Source organism: Neolamprologus brichardi, chromosome 23, assembly GCF_056152115.1.
Source record: "Neolamprologus brichardi isolate AB-2024 chromosome 23, ASM5615211v1, whole genome shotgun sequence".
In the NCBI taxonomy this organism is placed as follows: Eukaryota; Metazoa; Chordata; class Actinopteri; order Cichliformes; family Cichlidae; genus Neolamprologus; species Neolamprologus brichardi.
In genome coordinates this window covers 2906188-2930462 of record NC_142125.1, presented here as the reverse complement: position 1 = coordinate 2930462, position 24275 = coordinate 2906188, and the positions used below count along the sequence as shown (strand labels likewise).

The window sequence follows — 24275 nt, the reverse complement described above, 5'->3', positions numbered from 1 at the left end:
TAGAGGAGTGAATTGTCTAATTGTTTATGTTAATAATGAGCTAGGCCAGCGGTCCCCAACCCCCGGGCCTCGGACCGGTACCGGGCCGCGAGAGTTGAGGCTCGGGTGTGAAATGTATGGTTTTCAGCGTTATTTTGTTATTGTTTTTATCATTAACTCGGTTTTCCTGGGTCTTTTCATGTGTGTTATGAGTAAATCTTCTTTTTTTCGGTACCGGTACTAGTTTTATTTTGTTGTATTTATCCGCGACACCTTAAAGGCCGGTCCGTGAAAATATTGTCGGACATAAACCGGTCCGTGGCGCAAAAAAGGTTGGAGACCGCTGAGCTAGGCTACTACTGTTAGCTACAAATATGAAACTGAGGCTACAGTTCTTACAGGCTCAGCAAAACCAGACAACTAGACTGGAAAAATGGTGCCTGTTCTGATGAGTCTATTGTAATGTTGCGACAGTAGGGTCAGAATTTGGTATAGACAACGTGCGAGCATGGATCCATCCTTCTTTCTCTCAACGGTCAAGGTGTTGGTGGCGATATAATTCTTGGCATATTTTAGAGTGTTAACACTTGTTGAGTGGAGGAGTTCAAGTATCTCGGGGTCTTGTTCGCGAGTGATGGGAGAAGGGAGCCGGAGATCGACAGACGGATTGGGGCTGCAGCTGCAGTAATGCAGACGCTGCACCGGTCCGTCGTGGTGAAGAGGGAGCTGAGTGTAAAAGCGAAGCTCTCAATTTACCGGTCGATCTACGTCCCTACCCTCACCTATGGCCACGAGCTGTGGGTAGTGACCGAAAGGACGAGATCGCGGATACAAGCGGCGGAAATGAGCTTCCTCCGAAGGGTGGCTGGCCTCTCCGTTAGAGATAGGGTGAGAAGTTCGGCCATCCGGGAGGGGCTCAGAGTAGAGCCGCTGCTGCTCCACATCGAAAGGAGCCAGCTGAGGTGGTTTGGGCATCTGGTAAGGATGCCTCCTGGGCGCCTCCTGGGTGAGGTGTTCCAGGCATGTCCCACCGGGAGGAGGCCCCGGGGCAGACCCAGGACACGCTGGAGAGATTATATCTCTCGGCTGGCCTGGGAACGCCTTGGTGTTCCCCCGGATGAGCTGGAGGAGGTGGCTGGGGAGAGGGAGGTCTGGGCCTCTTTGCTTAGGCTGCTGCCCCCGCGACCCGGCCCCGGATAAAGCGGATGAAGATGGATGGATGGATGGATGGAACACTTGTTGAGCGTCGTTTAAATGCCACAGTCTACCTGAGTATTGTAACTGATCATGTCCATCTGTTTATAGGGGTGGGGGAAAAATCGATACTGTGTAGTATCGTGATATTTTGTTTGCTAATAATGTATGGATACAGGGACAGCAGAAATCGATATTTTGTTACAAAAAAGGTTTTTGTGCTCTGACTTCAGAGCATGTTGATCCTTTTTCTGAGCAAGAATCCTGACATTCCTTCACTGTCCAAATGTGACAGTTTACTTATTTTAATTTAAGACATGTTTTATTTTAATTAAGTTTAAAACTTTTTTATTTAATGTAAAATTATATTTTGTTTTAATTTACTTTCAAATTCTTCAGTTGCTGAAGGGGCTGCATAGTTTTCATAAACTGCATAGTTCAGAATAGCTATAATTGTACCAGATGGTTGATTCAGTTAAGTTGGACTAGACTGAAATACAAACCGTTCAGTTTGTCAACAATAAAACTGAAATGAGAGAAAGACTGAGTGTGAGACTTTGATATTAGATAAAATGAATATTGATAAAGTTTACCTTTATGTACAGAATCTGAATATCGCAAAATATTTTTAAAAATTGCAATAATATCGTATCGTGAGTTGTATGGTGATTCCCACCTCTATCTGTTTATGACCACAATGTAGCCACCTGCATTAAAAAACATAACACATCATGTAACAAAGCTCAGTTAACCTCAAACTTGTTTACTGTACTCAGATTGCTTCCACAGTTACCAAATCCTGATCCAGTCCAGGACTTTGTGAAAGTAAAAATGTTCTAAATGCAAGTATATGTGAGGAAAAAGTGAACTTTATTTTTAGAATTTCACTTTCAGTTTTCATCTTCACACACTTGTGTTTTAAATTTACAGCTACGGAAAACATATTCACAAATGTTTAGATTGATATCTACACAAATATACCGAGAGCTGCAAACTTGTAATTCAAATTTAATTTTTGGGGGGTGTGATGAAATGAAATTTAGATCATGATAAATGTGTAGCAACTGTGTGAGGCTATGATGTTAATATGGACCAAAGTCTCTGTTACACACACCTTGTTCAGTCTGTTTCACAAAGAATTAAGACAGCAAGGTCTCTAATAAAGCATCCACTGGGTGTAACCTGTCCTCCTGTTTACTAAAAATTAAAGTCTCCAGCTGTGAAACGAGGACTTGACATCTATTCAGCACATGAAGAAGTCAATCATTTACTAAGCAGGAGTTATGACTCACTTCTTAAGAAACCTGACAGTTCAAAAGTCCATTTCAAGATTATGTTTACAGACACCATGTTTTGTATCGATAACATTAAAATTAGGTTTGACACCAAGTTAGGAATATGTTTTTACATTTATTTAAATGTGTCCAAATGAAGATATACACTGAAGCTGCTACAACAGCATTAGTACGGCTCTAAAAACAGGAAGTTACAGCAAGTTTAATCATTTTCTAAGCAGTTGATAAATGCATCTCTGTATCTTGGCAGAGTTTAACTGAGTCAGTCATCAAATAGACCATAGACATAAACAAAGGCTACCTTTTACACAGCAGTGGCTTTATTGTTTTGAACTCAAGAACAAAAGAAAAGCCATTTTACTGCTGAATCATGAGACAGTTTGCAGCACATGCTGTAGTTTCATGGGAACTTGTGAGTGAGTGGTCCACTTCCTCTTTACAGCATTTATGTTTATTAACAGGGGTGGGACTCGATTAAAACAAATATGCAATTAATTAGAGGCTTTGTAATTAATTCATCTTGATTTATCGCATTTAATCGCACAAGAAAATTTACCCCAAAAGTTCAAAAGGGTTTTAGTGGGCGATAGAATAAAATAATAGACATGAACATGAATATTGTAAACTCAAGCTTTTTTAATTATCTTTTTTAAAAAGATTTGTTACAGACATTTCAAAAAAGTGTTTTGCTTTTCTTTTACAAATGTGGGGATTAAATTGAGTCAAAATGTACAAAACAGTGATGTCATGTTTTGTGACGAGGACCCAGGCACAGAGAGACTTGATGAATTTAAGAATTTCATGATTTAATAAAGAAATTTGCAGACTTGCACAGAGAGGGTAAAATTATGATGACAGATAACAGAGACGAAGACAACAGACGATGAGGACAGGGAGGAAGAGGGGTTTAAATGCACCAAGGAGACAGTCCGAGAGAACTCGGGACAACTGGAGACATTTAGGGATGCAGGGACTGACAGAGACGGGGAAGAAGTCTCATTGTGATGAGTCAAGTTTATCTTGCCTGGATGGGCAGCTCTCTGGGTGCTCAGCACCCCCAAAGCTCTGATCCTAGAATCGCCCCTGTAGTGTGCTAAAGCAATATACAGTTTGTGTAGTCTGCCTGGTGTATTGAAAAATTACAAGATACAATAAATAAGACCCTCAAGCACTACTTGCATTAAATGAGGAAGCAGCAGATAAACAGTGTGATATGATCAGTGTGATGTAACCATACTATATATATATATATATATATATATATATATATATATATGAGAAATCTGATTGTGATTCAAACAAACCACAAAACTATTGTTTCTGACAAGTAAATATACCAACAATGATGGCTATAGAAAAAGAAATGGCTCCAGTGAAGAGGATTACTGACACAATATTAACAACAGCATCTCTGAGTCTCCTCTGCATGTTTCTCTCGCTCGTTCCTAAATGGCCTGTAACAGAAAAATACGAATATTATTATTCCTCATTAGATTTCATGCTGTATTTGATGCAGATTCTTATATTCAGACAGGCACAAGGCATTCACCTCGTTTTTCACTGCTCAAAATGACAATCCAGATTAGATTCAGGAAATCCCATACTGTGAAAGCAATCATCACTTTCAGAAGCCAAGAGTCCCTCAAGTTATTTCCGCACTCATTCTCCATAACACCAAGAAATATGACAGCAACTGGCCCAAAACAAACATGGAAATAATATCAGAGCAATGTAAAGGCAGTGGCAACTAGCTCCACAAAAAAGTCCAAACTCTTTTTTGAAGGTGTAAAGTTAATACTCTTAAATTAAGTATAAGAATTTTCTTACTTGTAAATATATTATGGATAACAAAACAAACATTGGCAGCGTATTCACAAATCTTCCTTCTTGAAGAGAACGTGAAAAATGAAATAAACATTTTTGCACAAATGTCAGTTGATATGTTTGCACATGCAAAGTGAAGTTAAATGTACCTTTCAGGACCGCTTCTGATCCCCAGAGACAAAATTACTATTCCAGTGAAATTAATCACTATCATCACACACACAAGAGCAAAGAAGAAGACCTAAAAAAAATACATATACACACACATTAAAAATACATGTGGGAAAAATTAAACAGATGTTGTCAAAGGAGCTTGCAAAGAAAAAGCGTCTGGACTTCTTTAAGTTACTTGAAGACGTTTCACCTCTCATCCGAGAAGCTTCTTCAGTTCTAAGGTCAGTCGGAAGCTTCTCGGATGAGAGGTGAAACGTCTTCAAGTAACTTAAAGAAGTCCAGACGCTTTTTCTTTGCAAGCTCCTTTGACTATGATGACCTGGATGACTGAGAACCTTCACAGACTTAAACAGATGTTGTTATTGAGACGTGTTTTCCACCACCAGTTGTTGCTCACCTTGAAGGAATCACCAATACTAAACAAGATCAGGGACGAGATTTCAACAGCCACACAGAGCACGTTGCCTGCTACCTTACACACCTACAAAATTTAAATAAAAACAACAGTGCATATTATAAGTTAGACAGCCTTGAAAGCCCTGAAAATCCATATTTTACCCTATGGAAGCAGGGGTAAGTTCCAGCACCCTGTGAACCCCCGGCTTTCAAACTAACTACATACTCAAAGAATTCTTGAAAGCAATACAAAGATGCAGGACAAGAAGAAAATAAATCACTGTGAGCACCACAGGCCCCCAGCTCTTACCTTATTTATATGATGAAAAACAGCCTCACTGGCCAGTAAGACTTTGCCTATATTGGATATTACCTAACAAGACATGAAGTAGAACACAATTACATTTCTTTTTGTTCTTTTAAGGTGGGGCTGAATAGCATTTAGTGCGTGTCTTGAGTATCGTTAAATATGCTACTTACTTTCATCTGTGCCACCAAAACACAATCAAAACACATCAGTGCAATACCTGCTCGCTGAAAGTAAATCAGAAACAGGGAGCAGTGTTGTCAAAAAAAGCTCTTGCAAGGTTAATGAGTCACTTTGTGCACAGTGTTACAAAATCAAATCCACCTGTGGGTTCTTACTTCTTCTATGTTGGTGTTGTACTTTGTGGTGCTTGGTGTAGTAGATGTTTCCAGTGTAGTAGATGTTTTCGGTGTAGTAGATGTTTGCGGTGTAGTAGATGTTTCCAGTGTAGTAGATGTTTCTGGTGTAGTAGTTGTAGTAGTAGTGCGCTGAGGTAAGATGATATTCACTTTTTCCCAGAATTGTACCTTTTTAAGAAGAAATGTTGCTCTGAAATATGTTAGAAGGGAATGAATGCTGATATAATTCATTTTCTGTTGCATTGCAATATTACAGAAATCTGAAGCAGGTCAGGGTCGTTTTCACCGTGGACGTCAGCCATAGAATATCAGAAATTTTAAAGTCACCTGAACATGATGTCCTGCTCTGCGTCTGTCGCAGTCCAGTTAACCCGGATCAAAGTTTTTTTGAGATTATTTACTTGACTAACAGCTGAATCCTGAGAAGAGTGGCAAAACATAAGAGAGCTTCAGATTTACAAAAAATGAAAACAATAAACCAAATTCCAACTACTTACTTTCAAAACACCGCATGTCAGGAGCTGAGTCTCGCCACGCTCAAGTAGAACAAATCTTCCAGTAAGACGTGTTTCATCTGCAACCTCTCGAGCCTCTAACATAAACCCTCTAAAATATGTGGATTCCTCGCTCTTGAGCAAAACTTGAAAATTGTTTCAAAAATTCATCCGAGCAAAGATTTGGGAAAAAGAGAATGAAGAGAAATCGTAATAACTTGTAAAAAAAAAGTTACACCAGACATTGCTGTGATAAACAAATTTAACAAAATAAAAACTACAGCGTTCCCTGTACCTGTAACAGGCTCTCCAGGATAGCTGCCGGGCACATATTCAACCATGTAGGGGGGTTTTGTGGTTTGAGGAGCTGCACCATTATGATTGGGTAACATTGAGTCACATGCTTCTGGGAAGTTACCCCCTGAATACCCATGCAGCTTTGAGATGATGTTAAGACTAATCAGAATCCACATCCACATCTGTCAAATAAATATCACAGTGATACCAGGTCATCCATTGGCACTCTAAATATTTATTTACTTCTGCAAGTATTCATATACTTCCAGCATGTAGACTTCTAATAATAATAATAATAATACATTTTATTTAAAAATAGCGCCTTTCAAAGCCCCCAAGGACACTTTACAACAGATAAAAACACAAAAACTGGAAATGTACACAATAATAAGAATAACAGATAAAAGTTAAGAGCATACAGAGGTTTAAACATAAGCAATTTTAAACAGATGAGTTTTGAGGGTGGACTTAAAAAGAGGGAATGAACTAATATTTCTGAGGTCAGGGGGTAAGGAATTCCAAAGTCGAGGGGCAGAGCAACTAAAACCCCGCCCCCCATTGTAATCAGACGAGCAGAAGGAACAGAGAGAGAAAGAGAAGATGACGATCTGAGGCACCGGGATGGGAAGTTCATCTGTACTAAATCGGAGAGGTATGGTGGAGAGAGAGAATGAATAGCCTTAAATGTATAAAGGATTATTTTAAAATGGATGCGAAATTTAACCGGGAGCCAGTGAAGCTGCTTCAGGATTGGGGAGATGTGGTGGGTAGAGGAAGTCCTAGTGGCAGATTACACTGAAAGTGTTTGCTTTAAAGATGCTTGAGAGCATAATTTCATTGTCATTCATAGATTTGCAAGTATTGAGCAGCCGACACATTGCTGGACATAAATGTTAGGTTAAAACTTTTTCACCTTTTAACTACTGTTTGATTACAAATGCAGTTTTGGTGGACAGAGCCAGCATTGTCATGTTTCGGCTGTGTGAAGGCAGGCAAAAAGGTGGACCCAAGAGCAGGACTCACGGAGGCACAGGTGAACTCAAAACCCTCAGCTTTATGGAGGAAAAGCAGACTGAACAAAGAACTAACTAGACTGGAATGCAAATAAAATAGCAGGCAGGCAAACAGAACACACAGGGGGGGTAAGAGGATGAACAGACGTTAACGACGCGACACTGACACAAAGACACACTGGGCTTAAATACACTGAGGCAGTAATCAAGGGACGAGAGACAGGAGCGGAATCACTACTGACGAGGCAGGGGAAACGTAACCTGAACACACTCACATAAGACAAGGACCTTCAGAATAAAACAGGAAACTAACAGACACAGAGGACCAGACAAGACACCATGGACAGACAGAGGGACATACGGGCAGAGAAGACTAAGCACAGGCAACCTAAACTAAAGATGAGGGCACGATAGCAAGACCTAAACCAGAAATAATCATCATTATCAGATAGCTAAAGGAACAGAACATAATTATAATCAAATCAGTATCACCAGAGAATAAGAAATGATCCATAATGCAAAAATAAACTAAAACATAAGAAACTGGGTCGAACCGACCCAGGACCGTGACAAGCATGAGGTGTATGTGGATCTCTCTAGGAAAACTATTAGGAGGAAAAAAGCCGTTTTAGAGAGCTCTCAGTTTCATCCATTAAACTTGAAAAGGATTTCAACATTTCTCTGACAAATATTAAACACAGACTGACAAAAACAACTGAATAAGAACAGTTTCTTACCTTAAAGTAAATGTTTGCACACCACATCTAACAATGGGAATCAGAAAGCTAAGAGAATCCAAATAAACCTGAACATCTGAGTTGACAAAGAAAAATATCTCCTCTTTGAAAGTCCCTCTAAGAGAAATAGAAGAAACCCTGCAAATGTCTCAGAAGAAATGAGTCCACCCTCCAGGACAGTTACAGTTGCTTCAATGTGTGTTAGTGGGCGGTGCTACAGCTGTAATTGAGGAAGCTAGAACAAAACACATTTCCCTTCACTTGTGAAATGAAAGACATATCTCAGATTATTTCCCTAGTCTCTTACTTCCTCTGTGTGTGTCAACATCCATATCACTAGATCAATAAATCTGGCTCAGTGAGCAGATATACTGTTATGTGTAAGGCTTTGGATTGACGTTATTCAGTCCCATTGACTTTAGTGGACCCTACTGGTCTAGGGTCCATATATATTGTGCTATTGTACTACAACCAATCAATGAAGGATCTGAGCTATGTAAATGTTGTCATTGTAGATGTGAGTCAGCCAAATTCTGATTATCAGTGTGACTCATAGTTAATCATGAACAAAGACAGGACCATACAGGTTTATGAAGCTTCTTGATCCACACCTCAGATCAAGCAGCTGTCCAGTTTAAAGTTAATCCACAAGAAGAAAGAAAGAACCAACAAAAAGAAACATCAAAAAATGTTTGGCATGAAATTTCCTTTATAACGACCCAAACATACACCGTAAGGAATACAGCAGTGCTTTGAATCATAACCCATCTAAAGGTATTTTCCATGATGTGGTAAAACATGAACAAAGGGCAGATTTTGTTTGTGATGTGGAAGCATAATAGTGGTCAATCAAAACTGATTATTGTGCAGTCGAATTTCTTTGGAAAGGGTGTGTCGAGATCATAATGAACACTGAGCTGTGACTTGAGATGGGGCCTTCAAATGCTACAACATGCCTCGGTGTTTGCCTCGGTGTTTGGGGGTGACATCGATTGGCGTTGCTGACTGTGGATATGACATCCTCGACATTTTGTGGGTGATGCATGTGGAGGTCATGCCGCTGCATTTGTAGATGATACCACGGGTGTTTAAATTGGTACCATTACGTTTGGGGATGATCCCATTGCTCTTTAGGGTGATGCCACAACCTGCCGCAGTGTTTCGAGGTGAAGTTATGAGCTGCGTCTTTAACGTGATGACACAACATACCATTGTTGTTTAAGGTGATGCTGCGACTTTCCATGTCTGTTTGAGTTGATGTCACAACCTGCAGTTCTTTTACAAACAGAAGTGACCTCGTTTTCTCATATATGCTACAAATACGGAGCTAAATACTGTCACAGAGTGTCACAATCAAACCTCTGCCTGAAAAAGCCATTAATATTTTTTCTCTAAATAATTTAGTTGCGATGAATATTTAATTGTCAAGATAGCCAGATTCAATTCAATTTTATTTATATAGCGCCAAATCACAACAAAAGTCGCCTCAAGGCGCTTCATAGATACAGAGAAAAACCCAACAATCATATGACCCCCCAAATGTGTAGCAACTGTGTGAGGCTATGATGTTAATATGGACCAAAGTCTCTGTTACACACACCTTGTTCAGTCTGTTTCACAAAGAATTAAGACAGCAAGGACTCTAATAAAGCATCCACTGGGTGTAACCTGTCCTCCTGTTTACTAAATATTAAAGTCTCCAGCTGTGAAACGAGGACTTGACATCTATTCAGCACATGAAGAAGTCAATCATTTACTAAGCAGGAGTTACGACTCACTTCTTAAGAAACCTGACAGTTCAAAAGTCCATTTCAAGATTATGTTTACAGACACCATGTTTTGTATCGATAACATTAAAATTAGGTTTGACAGCAAGTATGAATATTTCTTTACTTTTATTTAAATGTGTCCAAATGAAGATATACACTGAAGCTGCTAGAAGAGCATTAGTAAGTTACAGCAAGTTTAATCATTTTCTAAGCAGTTGATAAATGCATCTCTGTATCTTGGCAGAGTTTAACTGGGTGAGTCATCAAATAGACCATAGACATAAACAAAGGTTTCAGTTTGCAGCACCTGCTGTAGTTTCATGTGGATGGAACTTGTGAGTGAGTGCTCCACTTCCTCTTTACACCATTTATTAATACTTGAGTTATAAGTATTTGTCTAACCACACCGTGACTTTCAGGACATAGAGATGGGCTGGCTGTTATAGCTAGAAACTCCTTAAACATCTAGTGAAGATCCCTTCTTTTAACTAATTTGATATTCAGATGATGAAGACTAATAGCAATAACCTTTTCTATCTGATATTAATCTATAGACCACTTGGATTAGCTGGGATTTTCTTTGTGGGGTTTGGGGACTTTTTATTGTCCACCATCAAGCTGGAAAGAATCCTTCTGGTAGGGGATTTTAATTTCCACGTCAATGACAGTTTATGATACGCTGCTTCTGATTTTCTTAATCTTTTAGACTTTTTTATGACAGAATCAGATTCACAGAATCATCGGATTCTGTCACTGGCTCTGGATATCAGACCAGTCTGTTGTGAGGACATTTTTATAAGCGATCATAAACGTCTTTTAATTGATCTCTACTTTATCTGTGATCTGAAGAAAAAATTTCCTGTGTGCCCTTTGTTCATGTGAAGCATTTACGACTAATTACTGACTCTGTGGTGGAAGAATTTGGAATTATTTGATAATAATCTACCTGAAACTGATGATATGGAACAGCATGTGGCCTCCTTCAATTCACAATGTCGAAAAATTCTTGAAATCAGGAAAGGTGGCACTGTTAAATCCCCGCCCTGGTTCACAGAAGCTATCCGCAACTTTAGGTTAATTTGCTGTAAAACTGAGCACCAGTGGAAAGCCACAAAACTTGAGGTTTATAAGCTGCACTTGAAAGAACTATTATCTACCTTTAACGACAGTGAAAGATGCAAGAGCCACTTATTTCTCTAAACGACCTGCAGTAGGAAAAAGAAACCCTAAGGTTCTCTTCGATACAATGAAAAACATCATCTCTTCTCCTTGTACACCAGATATGGATCGCAATGACTTTTTAAGCTTTTTTCAAGATAAGATCAGTAGCCTGAGAGGAAGTTTTACTCCCTTGGATAGCCCCTTCAACTGTGATCTCCCAAACCCCATAATTATGGAATCTTTTCACCCAGTTTCTTTAAAGCATCTATCGGAAATACTTACTCAAATGAAACTTTCAACGAGTCTGAAGAAGATGCTCAAACATTTTTCTAATTTTTAACCATAGAGAGCTTTGTATCACATCTTGTGAGCATCTTAACAACGGAAAATGATGAAAACCAAAAATCCCACTGTTGACATTTAATCCTGATATCATATACTTTTCTTTTTCCTTTTAGTTGTTAAGGGTTCTTGTTTCCCTTATAATCTAAGTATTAGTTCATCAGTCTGTGGTTGTATATTTAGAATAGAATAACTTTCCACATCAATGGAAAATTGTCTTCTGTTCACCAAGCCATAGACAAATCAGTCAAATCATATCAACCCAGATTCAGACATATACACATTCAAAACAAAAACAATAAAAACCCATCACAGCATCTCATTATTCAGTATGTGGGGGGAAATGAAAGCTAAGTTAGGAATAAATAAACATGAAACCCATATTGATCTGGTGTTCATATTTTTAAGACTATATATTAAAGCATTCTAGGGTCTCGACTATAACCTTTAAGGAATATTTGAAATGAACTTTGACTGTACTGTTAGACTTTAGTGCAGCCACTGCTTTAATTGAAAATGATGAGTCAGTCTTCCTCGAATCAGGCAAAAATTCCTTTTAGACCAAAGTTCTGTGAGAACGTTCTCATTGTCCTTCACCATCCCAGTTCTGTAGGCCCTTCAGAGTTTGTCCCTCTTTGTCCATTCATAGCATAACAAGATGTTGTTAATTTACCCATTAAAACAGTTATTTTAGCGACAGCCACGCACACAAAATTTCCTATTATTTTGATTTACTATCTAATATTTAATATATAACAAGTTGCAACAAATCTCCTGTCAGAGCTCCGACAGTATATTCAAACTTCATGTGTCCCTTGAGTGCAACAAAGCTTTCATGTTTTCTATATTATCCTTTTTTACATGTTTATCATGTTCTTTCACTTTGGCATTATTAATAATTAATTATACTTTACATGCAAGACATGCTTCTCGCAAAATAATAACTTAAAAAAAATAATCATGTAAGCTAGCCTCAAGGGCTACCATTTTATTTTAAAATGTCTTGTTTCTGCTCAACTTCCATCGGGTGTCACCTTTGAGCACGACAAATGAGCTCTGCAGCAACAACAACATTGCAGGTGGTGTGCGTGTCATTTTAACAATAAAAGTGAATATTTTTTTCATCAAAATAGGTGATTTTTTTGTGTTGCAGAGAAAACATTCGTGTTTTTAGTGGGAGAAATGTTTTATCACTCACTCGACTTATTCAGTCTCAGCAGACTGCAGGTTTCCCCAATTTTATAAGCTTCAACTGTGGCTTCTTCCCAGAGTCTGAGACATGCATGGGATTAGGTTAATTGATGATATTAATTTAAGGATGAATAGTTATCTGTTTCTATATTTTTATATATTATTTTTTTTATCTTTGATGCATATATATCTCATTATTTTATATTCCATAATTGCCACATCTTTTTTAATCACACATTAATATTCTATCTTTTGTTACACAAATATGTATTATAGAATAGAGTCTTGAAACAAAATGCCACACCCATACAACACAAGCCCCCGCCTTAGGAATGTTTGGGGGAGGCTTCCTGCGCTGCGCTGTAGATGGCACAGCGAGGTACAGGTATTTAAGGTGTTTGGTGAAGGCTGACACCAGCCAAGAGGAAAACATCTCCATAGAAACTGCAAAATTAGGGAGAAGTTGTTTTTGTTCTGATTACAGGGAGATGTCCACTCCAGGAGATTTAAGATGACCCGAGGGCCGGACCCAGCTCCAAATAAGGAGAGAAGCCACGTCTGAACCACGACTTTTAACCATTCATATTACTATTCTGTTTCTGTGTCTCATAATAAAAGTGTTTACTGCTCTTTTTCCTTTTGGCATGCTGAACAAAGGAGGAGACACGGTGTTGTTATTAACTTGAACTTTTATATAAATACATTTTGAAAATGTATACTTTGGGTTTACTCATTTTCTCTCATAAGAAAAATGAAGCCAATTCAGGGCTCCTGGATGGATGCAATCTCGATATTTGTTTTAATTATATTATTTGCTGTATTATTAGTCTATAGCATCACCACAAAACTGCAACAGCTGCCGGGGCAGCACAGGCGTAATGTTACAATACAACCATCGTACCCTCTGTCTCACCCTCCATTCTCAAACCGTGGATCGTTCACTTGTTAGTTAAGTGAGCTAAACATTACACTATGGACCCACTCACCAGATGTCTTGAGGTGATGATTATATCTGCCCCTTTGTATTTATTCATATTCATTTTCAAATTAAAAGTCCTTTACTGTTTTAGTGAACAAAAGCTCTTAGTTTTGTAACAGTAGATCTGTTTTGTGTATTTGTCAAATTCTTTTTACTGATGAAACGAAACAGTACATATAAATATCGAACTACTTGCTAGTTGTCATGTTATGCCGTGTATGTATGTGGGTGTGTGTGTGGCAGGGAAACCAACAAGCTCCAACTTCATCAAGTGAGTGCATATAGTCATATACAGTGGGGCAAAAAAGTATTTAGTCAGCCACCGATTGTGCAAGTTCCCCCACTTAAAATGATGACAGAGGTCAGTAATTTGCACCAGAGGTACACTTCAACTGTGAGAGACAGAATGTGAAAAAAAAATCCATGAATTCACATGGTAGGATTTGTAAAGAATTTATTCGTAAATCAGGGTGGAAAATAAGTATTTGGTCACCTCAAACAAGGAAAATCCCTGGCTCTCACAGACCTGTAACGTCTTCTGTAAGAAGCTTTTCTGTCCCCCACTCGTTACCTGTATGAATGGCACCTGTTTGACCTCATCATCTGTATAAAAGACACCTGTCCACAGCCTCAACCAGTCAGACTCCAAACTCCGCCATGGCCAAGACCAAAGAGCTTTCGAAGGACACCAGGAAAAGAATTGTAGACCTGCACCAGACTGGGAAGAGTGAATCTACAATAGGCAAGCAGCTTGGTGTGAAAAAATCAACTGTGGGAGCAATCATCAGAAAATGGAAGACATACAAGACCACTGATAATCTCCTTCGATCTGGGGCTCCACGCAAGATCTCATCCCGTGGGGTCAAAATGATCATGAGAACGGTGAGCAAAGATCCCAGAACCACACGGGGGGACCTGGTGAATGACCTGCAGAGAGCTGGGACCAAAGTAACAAAGGTCACCATCAGTAACACACTACAACGGCAGGGAATCAAATCCCGCAGTGCCAGACGTGTTCCGCTGCTGAAGCCAGTGCATGTCCAGGCCCGTCTGAAGTTTGCCAGAGAGCACATGGATGATACAGCAGAGGATTGGGAGAATGTCATGTGGTCAGATGAAACCAAAGTAGAACTTTTTGGTATAAACTCAACTCGTTGTGTTTGGAGGAAGAAGAATACTGAGTTGCATCCCAAGAACACCATACCTACTGTGAAGCATGGGGGTGGAAACATCATGCTATGGGGCTGTTTTTCTGCCAAGGGGACAGGACGACTGATCCGTGTTAAGGACAGAATGAATGGGGCCAAGTATCGTGAGATTTTGAGCCAAAACCTCCTTCCATCAGTGAGAACTTTGAAGATGAAACGAGGCTGGGTCTTCCAACATGACAATGATCCAAAACACACCGCCCGGGCAACAAAGGAGTGGCTCCGTAAGAAGCATTTGAAAGTCCTGGAGTGGCCTAGCCAGTCTCCAGACCTCAACCCCATAGAAAATCTGTGGCGGGAGTTGAAAGTCCGTGTTGCTCGGCGACAGCCCCAAAACATCACTGCTCTTGAGAAGATCTGCATGGAGGAATGGGCCAAAATACCAGCTACTGTGTGTGCAAACCTGGTAAAGACCTATAGTAAACGTTTGACCTCTGTTATTGCCAACAAAGGTTATGTTACAAAGTATTGAGTTGTATTTTTGTTATTGACCAAATACTTATTTTCCACCCTGATTTACGAATAAATTCTTTACAAATCCTACCATGTGAATTCATGGATTTTTTTTTCACATTCTGTCTCTCACAGTTGAAGTGTACCTCTGGTGCAAATTACTGACCTCTGTCATCATTTTAAGAGGGGGAACTTGCCCAATCGGTGGCTGACTAAATACTTTTTTGCCCCACTGTACATGTGCTTCAGAGACATACTTAATCATTCTTAGCATTACACCTCAGCTCACCAGGTTATGGCCTTACCTTAAATTGGTGTCTATGTCTAAACAGGAAAGGAAATAGTTTTTGAATCATTTCTGATTTCTAAGAGAAGTCCAATGATCAGGCTCAGATTTGGGTTTAAAAAGTTTCTTATTTACAGTTTTCAGTTTTAAACAAGTTTTTTTCCTACAGATTTCTTCTTTTTTTTTTTTTTTTTTTTTGCCTGTCCCATTTGGTTCTTTAGCCGTCAGAATTGTTGTCTGAAGACCAACAAGGATACCCAATGGATTTATTTTGCCAAATGGATCATCATGGCATTGCCGTATTGGTCCATTTGATCGACCTTTGTTTTTATTATTTATTTTATTTTATTTTCAGTTGTTACAGACGGGACAGACATGAGTGAGGGATAGGAAAGGGAGAAAGAAAGAGGAAGGAAAAGAAAAACAGAAGGGGAGAGGGACAGTGAGAAAGGGGGGAAAAAAAATATCTCCGGGATCACCTGTTGAGAGAAAAAGAATAGAAAACAAGCAAAAAAAACAAAAAAACAAAACAAAGCAACATACTATACACAACACCATCGCATTAATCTAGCTAAGTGTAAACAGCAGTAAATACTAAATATTGAATGTTGTTGTGCAGCACGCAGGACAGACAGCGCACAATGTGCTTTGAAGTAGCAGCCAAGAAAGGTGTGATTTAAGTCTACAAACAGTGAACACCTGTGTGCACACCTGTGTGGGTCGGCGCGCTTGTATTCAAATGGTTTCCCCATGTAATGGTCTGCAAGAGGATGTAGAGAGCCATAGCCCTGTCCCTCAGGGCATGAAGCAGGCATGGAGGAGATCCAGGCCCCAGACATCCAGAGGCCCCAGAGTGCAAGAGCCCAAGGAGGACCACCGGAGGGGCATCCGTGCCACCTTCATGGGAAGGGCTGAGGATACCCAGACGAGGGGTCACCCAGTAGCCACCGGGCAGAAACTAGAGGGGGCTGCACCGGCGTGCCCGCCGGCTCCGCCGGCAGCCAGCTATGCCAGAGTGAACTGAGCCACAGGCACAGAGGCCAGAGGCCCGAGGGCCCTCCGCGCCCCGGAAGAGGCCTGACTGAGCAGCAGGCGCCAGGCCCCGCCAAGTAGCCACCGGGAGTGAGCTGGCACATGACCTGAGCGCCCAGCCCCGGACACCAAGAACCAACAATGCACCGACCCCTGAGGGCATCAGTCACCGGCAGGGAGTGTGGTGAGGGGAGATAGGCCTCCACACTTGGAGGGCCTGGGAGTTCCCAGAGAGGTGGAGTCTAAGACCCGACCTGACATATAGACACAGACAAACAGGCACACACAGACACAGACATGCATTCCCACCCTCATGCACACATATACAAACACTCAGCACTCACCCAACGTAGGAATAAACGTAAATGGACATGTACACACAATCACACTCCCCAAACATACTCTATACCCCGGGTCCAGGTATCCTCACCCCCAGAGGGGGAAACGGCACCCAGACCCAAGAGATGTTACCCTTCCCTCCGGGGTGGAGGCAAGCAGACCGCCCCAGGCTCCGCAGCAGCAGGGAGGCCAATCGGACAGCCAGCATCTCTTCCCAGCCCCCCCGCCTCGATGGCTAGCAGAGAACGGGGGTGTGTTAAGACCCCATACCCTCCTCCTCCCGCTCAAGTGTAGTGTTGCTGCGTGTTGCTCTAAAGTGTGTTTAAAACAAGGGAGAGCATGGTGCTGCTGCCAGAGAGCAGCAGGTGTTAGCACAGCCCCTCCCGAGAACCCTCAATGTCTACATGGATTTAAAATTGAGAGGTGGGCACCGGCGCCAGAGGTAGGTTTGAATACACAGACCGTCTACTGGACGCCGTTAACGTGCCCACCCTCAAGGCCCTATATATATATTTATGTGTGTGTGTTTGTTATGAGAGTGTAAGTAATGTGGATGTCTAAGTTGTGCGATAAAATTGAGGCACAGGTGGCCAGAAGAGGACAGAGGGGGGGGGGAATGTCTCCCCTGCACCCTGGTGACACACCCGCACCCCAAAGCCCTACCTGTGTGGGTGGGTGTGGTGGAGCGGGAAGAGGGAGGCAGCCGGGGATGGGGAGGAAAAGAAGGGAGGGGAGGGTGTCCCTCCCTAGGGCCAGCTCCGCCGCTGACCCCAATAGGCACCCCCGTCCTCTGGTATCCACCAAGGCAAGGGAGCCCAGGCCCATCCAGACCGGGGCCTACGGCAGCAGCACCGCCAAGCCCCACAGGACCCGGGGCAGCCCACCCCACCCCACCGCAGAGGAAACTGTACCCACCCCAACATTCAATCATCTCCCAGACTACACAAGACACAGACACCCAGGTTAAGTTTATTCTCCACCTCTCCTATGTCTCTCCCCCACCTGCAGAGTGGACTCCTGCAAAGATGGAACAACCTCCCTGCCAGTTGAAGAGCCCCCCGGTTAGGCCGATGCACAAGAGGCCCCCTGCGCCAGGGCTGAGCCCCCGTGCACCCACCCGCCCACAACCTCGGCGACACACCGACGAGGACCGAAGTCCCCAAGGCCCAGCCAGAGCCCCAGCACGGAGGCGAAGCACCCCCGAACCCCAAACCCCCACGCCCGCCCCGGATCCACTCAGGGGCAGCCAGGCCACCAGGCCAGTAACCTACGTCCGCCAGCACAGACCATCCTCCAGCCCCGCTGCACGCAGCCACGAGGAGAACACCCTCTGAGAGCGACCAGAGCCACTAACCAGGTTATGAACACAACCCCCGGGTTAAGCCCTCCAGGGATAATGTCTCTAGGGGTCCTCCAGGTGCCCTAAGCCCATCCCAACCTCCACATCAACCACAATAGCCAAGGCGGGACCAAACCACGACCCCCCAACCCCGCTAGGTGATGGAGCCGATCAAAGGAGCCCAGAGGGATTGATCTAATGTGGTGGCAGAGGCTATATCGAGACTAATGTGATCTATTAGATAGTTTCTATATTGGCTAGAATTAAGATTATTTTTATTTTTCCAGTTCATGAGGACCGTTTTCTTGGCGATGCATAGGGCAGTAAAAACCATGTGGACTGTATTAGTTTCTGTAGTGACATCATCCAAATTTCCCAACAAGCATACTAAAGGGGAGGTTGGAATTTTACATTTCAGACACTTTGATAAGTCTTCACATATCTCGTGCCAAAACTTCTGCACTGGTGGACAGAACCAAAGAGCGTGGATGTAATTGTCTGGTGTATTGCCTTGACAGTGTGAGCAGTTGTTGGCGGATGTAAAGCCCATCTTGAACATTCGATGACCTGTATAGTGCACTCTATGCAGTATTTTGTATTGTATTAATTGCAGATTGGGATTTTTAATCAATTTAAAGGTTTTTAAGCACATCTGAGACCAGACGTTTTGGTCTAAGCTGACTGATAAATCTGCTTCCCACTTTGCAATAGGAAGGGATATTGATTCATCTATTTTAGAAAGTGTTCTGTATATTTTAGATAATAGTTTGGGGGATTTAAGAGTAAGAAATTGAACCACACTTGGTGGTGTTTGTAATTCAACTTGACTGAGGTTAAATTTCTTTTTTACTATGGATTTAATTTGTTGATATTCTAAAAATCTTTTCTTGTTGATCCCATATTGTGTAACTAGTCTGTCAAATGGAATAAATTCTGTTCCCTCTAATATATGTTCTAAGTATTTAATTCCTTTACAACTCCATTCTGGGAAATTAATCTTATTATTGTTTTGTAATATGTCAGGGTTATTCCAGATAGGTGTACGTTTGCATGGGATTAATGAAGACTCCGTTATTTTTAGAAACTCCCACCATGCTGTCAGAGAAAAGCTGATGTTGATGCTTTTAAAGCATTCATGTCTTTTGATGTTTGAGCTAATAAATGGTAGGTCTGAAATCTCTAGATCATTGCATAGTGCCTGTTCAACATCTAGCCAGGGCTCATCTAAGAGGGTACATTTTAACCATTCTGAGATGAACTGAAGCCTGTTGGCTAAGAAGTATTGGTGAAAATTAGGCAGATCTAATCCTCCTCTATCCTTGGTTCTTTGTAGTGTTTTTAAGCTGATACGCGGGGGTTTATCTTTCCAAAGGAATTTAGAAATATGTGAATCCAGAGATCTGAACCAATCTTGTGATGGTTTGTTGGGGATCATTAAAAATAAGTAATTTATTTTTGGCAAGATCATCATTTTTATAGTGGCGACCCTTCCCATGAGTGATATGGGTAGAGATTTCCATCTAGTCAGATCGCCTTCTACTTTCTTTAGAAGTGGGATGTGGTTTAATTTAATTAAGTCTGAAAGCTTAGGAGAAACATTAATACCTAAATATTTAATATTTCCAGATTGTAGTGGGGCAGAAGATGAATTATGGAAGGAGCAGTTAATGGGAAGAACTGTAGATTTTGGCCAATTAATTGAATAATCTGAAACTCTTGAAAACCAGTTTATTAGAGTAATTACCTCAGAGAGGTTGATTTGTGAGTTTTGCAGAAAAAGCAACACATCATCCGCATAGAGACTGATTTTATGTTCTACGTTCTTACATTTTATGCCCTTAATTGTTGTAGCCTGCACAAATGCTGCTGCTAGAGGTTCGATAAAAATTGCAAAAAGTGAAGGGGAGAGTGGGCATCCCTGTCTGGTGCCCCTCATGAGACAAAAGCTGGAGGATGTCTGGTCATTTGTTCTGATACGAGCTGTTGGGGAATTGTATAATATTCTTATCCAATTTATGAAAGAGTTTCCAAAACCAAATTTGTGTAAAGTTGCAAATAAAAATTTCCAGTTAACTCTGTCAAATGCTTTTTCTGCATCTAGAGATAATATTATGGTTTCAATGTTTTTATTGTATGAGTAGTCTATTAAATTAAATAATCTACGAGTGTTTGTTGAGGAGTGCCGACCTTTTATGAAACCAGTTTGGTCAGGATGAATTAAGAGGGGGGTTATTTTCTCTAATCTCTTTGAGAGAGCTTTGCAGATTATTTTAAGGTCTACATTTATAAGGGATATTGGACGATAACTTGAGGGAAATAAAGGGTCTTTTCCTGGTTTTAGCAGGAGATTAATGTTGGCAGAATTCATATTTGGTGGTAGTCTGCCATTTTTCTTGATTTCCTCCAACAATCTATGGAATACTGGTGCCAAAATTGTCCAGAATTCTTTGTAGAATTCTGCAGGAAAGCCGTCAGGACCTGGAGCCTTGTTATTGGGCATACTTATCAGGGCTTCCTGGAGTTCACCTGGCGTCAGTGGCGAATCCAGTGCTATTGCTTGACTGTCTAGTAATTTTGGAAGAGTTACGTTGTCAAGAAACAAATCAATTTCATTTTTAGACGGGTTTATTTGTGGTGAATATAAAGTTTCATAGAAATCCCTAAAAATGTTGTTTATTCTTCCAGGGTCATATATTGTGTTCCCCGATAAATTTTTAGTAGCACATATAGTTGTTTTTTCTTTATTTATTTTTAACTGGTTTGCTAGAAATCGACCTGATTTGTTACTGTGTTCAAAATTCTGCAAGCGAAGTCTTTGTACAAGGAATTGTGTTTTTCTATTAATAATTTCATTTAATTCTAGTTTTGTTTTGCATATTTTGTTCATTATTTCTTGATCTTGGTGGAACGCGTAGGCTTCTTCTAAGGATTTGATGGTTTTTTCTAATTCCTGAATATTTTTGTTTTCTTCTTTCTTTTTGTGTGATGAGAAAGAAATTATCCTACAGATTTCTAAAATATTTGTGTTTTCTTGTTTTTATGACTGGTAGTCTAATGCAGCGGTCCCCAACCCCCGGGCCTCGGACCGTGAGTCGTTTGGTACCGGGCCGCGAGAGTTGAGGCTCAGGTGTGAAATGTATAGTTTTCAGGGTTTTTATCGGTTTTCAGCGTTATTTTGTTATCGTTTTTATCATTTACTCGGTTTTCCTGGGTCTTTTCACGTGTGTTATGAATAAATCTTCTTTTTTTGGTACCGGTACTAGTTTTATTTTGTTGTATTTATCCGCGACACCTTAAAGGCCGGTCCGTGAAAATATTGTCGGGCATAAACGTGCGTCCGTGGCGCAAAAAAGGTTGGGGACCGCTGGTCTGATGCATTAGTTAAACACGCTACTAAACTGTGTTTTTTGTGTGTATCAATGAATATTTCTGGAAAGTTAGATATCATTTTGAGGGAAATCTGTGTAATTTTATTTATTATTCTAAAGTCATAGATATAATTGACTGACCTACACAGGATTTCAGGACCGACTCTAACCCTCGGCTTCATCACACTCATTTTAATTTACCTTTTGATGTTTTGATGAGCTGCCTCAGCTATGTACACTTGTAATAAAATGATGTCTGTAAAAACAAACAAAAGAACAAACTAAGGTATATGTAAACATTTGATGGATAAATTCACGTGTTCCTACATTTCTAGAGTCTGAACGACACACGTATTGTCTGTCTCACACAAAAATATGTAGAATCACTTTATTTCTTCCATGTGTCACCAATGGGTTGGATGCCAGTTTATTTTCAGGGACAAGAAGTAAATGTGCTGAATGCTTTGCCTCTCTATGGTGAAAATGAAAAGTATTTTTCGGATATCAAAAAATGTTCTGTGTGATGATGTGGCAAATGTATTTATATTTTCTCCACATCTGGAAATGTGGATGAAAATACAGTAAAAATAACTGCAGTGCTACAACAACAGTCTTTTTAAGACTCTTTTTTTTCACACTCTTTTGAACAGGAAGTCTGCAAATCTTGAGATGCATCACCTTTCAAAGGTTAACTGTATACCACAGACTTCCTGGACCTGAGAAAGAGATGCATACTTGACTCCACAATGTGCTGAGATCACTTCCACTTCAGTGCTATTATATTGACTTTTCCTAGACTCTGAGATTCAGCTCATCAAGCTAAAGGATATTTTGGCCATGGTCTTACAATTTTGTAATACTGAGAAAATACAGATATTTGTGGATAGTGGTTTAGCAGATATAATAACAGAATATATTATGTATGATAAAAATATATGATTAAAATAAAAAAATATATTGGTTAAACATGAAATAACGTAAACTGTTTCATGGTAAATTAGTATTATTACAAATTATAACAATACTAAATGAAAAGCTAATGTTGACTCAACCTAACTTTGTGTCATGGTCCTGAGTCTGTTGAATCAGTGTTTTTGTTTGGATTAAGAGTCTCTTATGTTATGGATAAATTCTTATTTGAAATTGCTATTACTTCTGTTCTGGTTTCTGTGCTCCCTCTGTTTAGTGTCTGTGTCTCTGTGCCTGCACTGGTCCCACATCCCCTGTCTAAGTTACCAGAGGTGGGACCAAGTCATTGTTTTGCAAGTCTCAAGTAAGTCTCAAGTCTTTATCCTCAAGTCACAAGTCAAGTCTCAAGTCACTGGTTAAAAGTCCGAGTAAAGTCACAAGTCTGAAACTTTGAATTTCAAGTCCTTTCGAGTCTTTAAAAAAAAAAAAACGAAAAAAAAAAAAGAATGTTGCAGTTATATGCTAAATGTAAATATTAGACCATGTGATTTTTAAATCTCTGTTTTTCTCAACACATGACAAAATAGTGAACTTAGAAAATATACACAAATTGTGAAATTGCACCTCTATAAAATGCAGCTCAATTAAACTTTGCTCCAAGAATGACAATTCTGAGATAAGCTGCATGTTATTCTTGGATGCGCTTGTAGGGCCGGCTTTAAAATAGCATGTCAAAAATATCATACACATTAAAGTTGAAGTCAGCTATCTCATCGTAGCAAAAGAGAAGCACCACCTACCGTTCTTTATGCAACTTCAACTGTCGGAGAAAGTTGGAAGTTGTTCCATCTGTCTGTGATTCTCTTCTTGCATGTTTTGCATATTGCATTTCGTTTTTTTGTTGACTACTTCATAGTTTATGTACCTGAAAGAAATAACTCCTCGCAGCATTTTTGAGCGTTTTTTTTTTTCTTCTTAAAAAAAATCTGGTTAATTTGATTGGCTGTGCTACAGCTTACGCACACATATGTATGGAGTGTGGTTGGAATAAATGAATGAATGAATTGAATTAATGGTGCACACTTTCTATATAATATGTGTGTTAAATTTTAGATTTGGGGTGAAATATCAAGTCTTTTCAAGTAAACAGGTTCAAGTCCAATTCAAGTCCCAGGTCATTGGTGTAAAAGTCCAAGTCAAGCCACAGTCTTAGAACATTTTTTTCAAGTGAAGTCTAAAGTCATAACATTAATGACTCGAGTCCACACCTCTGCAAGTTACCCCTGTCCTTGTGTTCCCTGTGTGCTGCGTCAGTATCGGCTCTCTGAGTCTGTAAGTTCTGTTGGTGTGCTTCCTGTTTTACTTTGAAGGTACGTGTCTGTATTCTGTGTTGCTTCCCTTGTCTCATCCTGCGCAAATAATCCCAGCTGTGTTTCCTTTCTGTGTCCTGTTTGATTACCCCCACTGTGTATTTTAGTCCCGTCATGGCCTGAGATTTAGTTTCAAAGCTGCTACTACATCCCCTGAGTTTTTGCAGCCTCAATAAAGCTGCCTTCTTTAGTTCACTCCTTCATTGTCCGTGAGTCCAGCATTTGGGTCCAATCTCCTGCCTGTCACACAGCGATTCATGACCCTTTGTGTCCAATTGTTGTGTGCTTTTCATGGTATTCCAGCAGATTATTGTTTTTCACTTTATATAATGTCTATTCAAAAGGTTTTTGTTTTTTGTTTTTTATAGAAAAGATGTTTCTACATGACCATCAGTCATATAAAAAGTTTCTGGGCAACTTCACCTCATTGTCTTAACTGGGGAGATATGAGTTGGAAATT

At 40.3% G+C, this 24275-nt stretch overlaps 1 protein-coding gene across 1 annotated transcript; it reads right to left on the bottom strand.

The window, feature by feature from the left end:
* Window positions 1-3702: 3702 nt before the first annotated feature.
* LOC102782667 (uncharacterized) lies at window positions 3703-8209 on the bottom strand. The gene is made up of 12 exons (XM_087836522.1): window positions 8070-8209; window positions 6318-6501; window positions 6026-6168; window positions 5856-5947; window positions 5508-5718; window positions 5343-5396; window positions 5173-5235; window positions 4864-4947; window positions 4442-4533; window positions 4296-4354; window positions 4018-4161; window positions 3703-3922 (listed from the first exon to the last, which is right to left on the bottom strand). The coding sequence occupies exons 1-12, from the start codon at window positions 8094-8096 to the stop codon at window positions 3780-3782; spliced, it is 1296 nt and encodes a 431-aa protein (XP_087692648.1). The 5' UTR covers window positions 8097-8209; the 3' UTR covers window positions 3703-3779.
* Between the last annotated feature and the right edge of the window lie 16066 nt (window positions 8210-24275).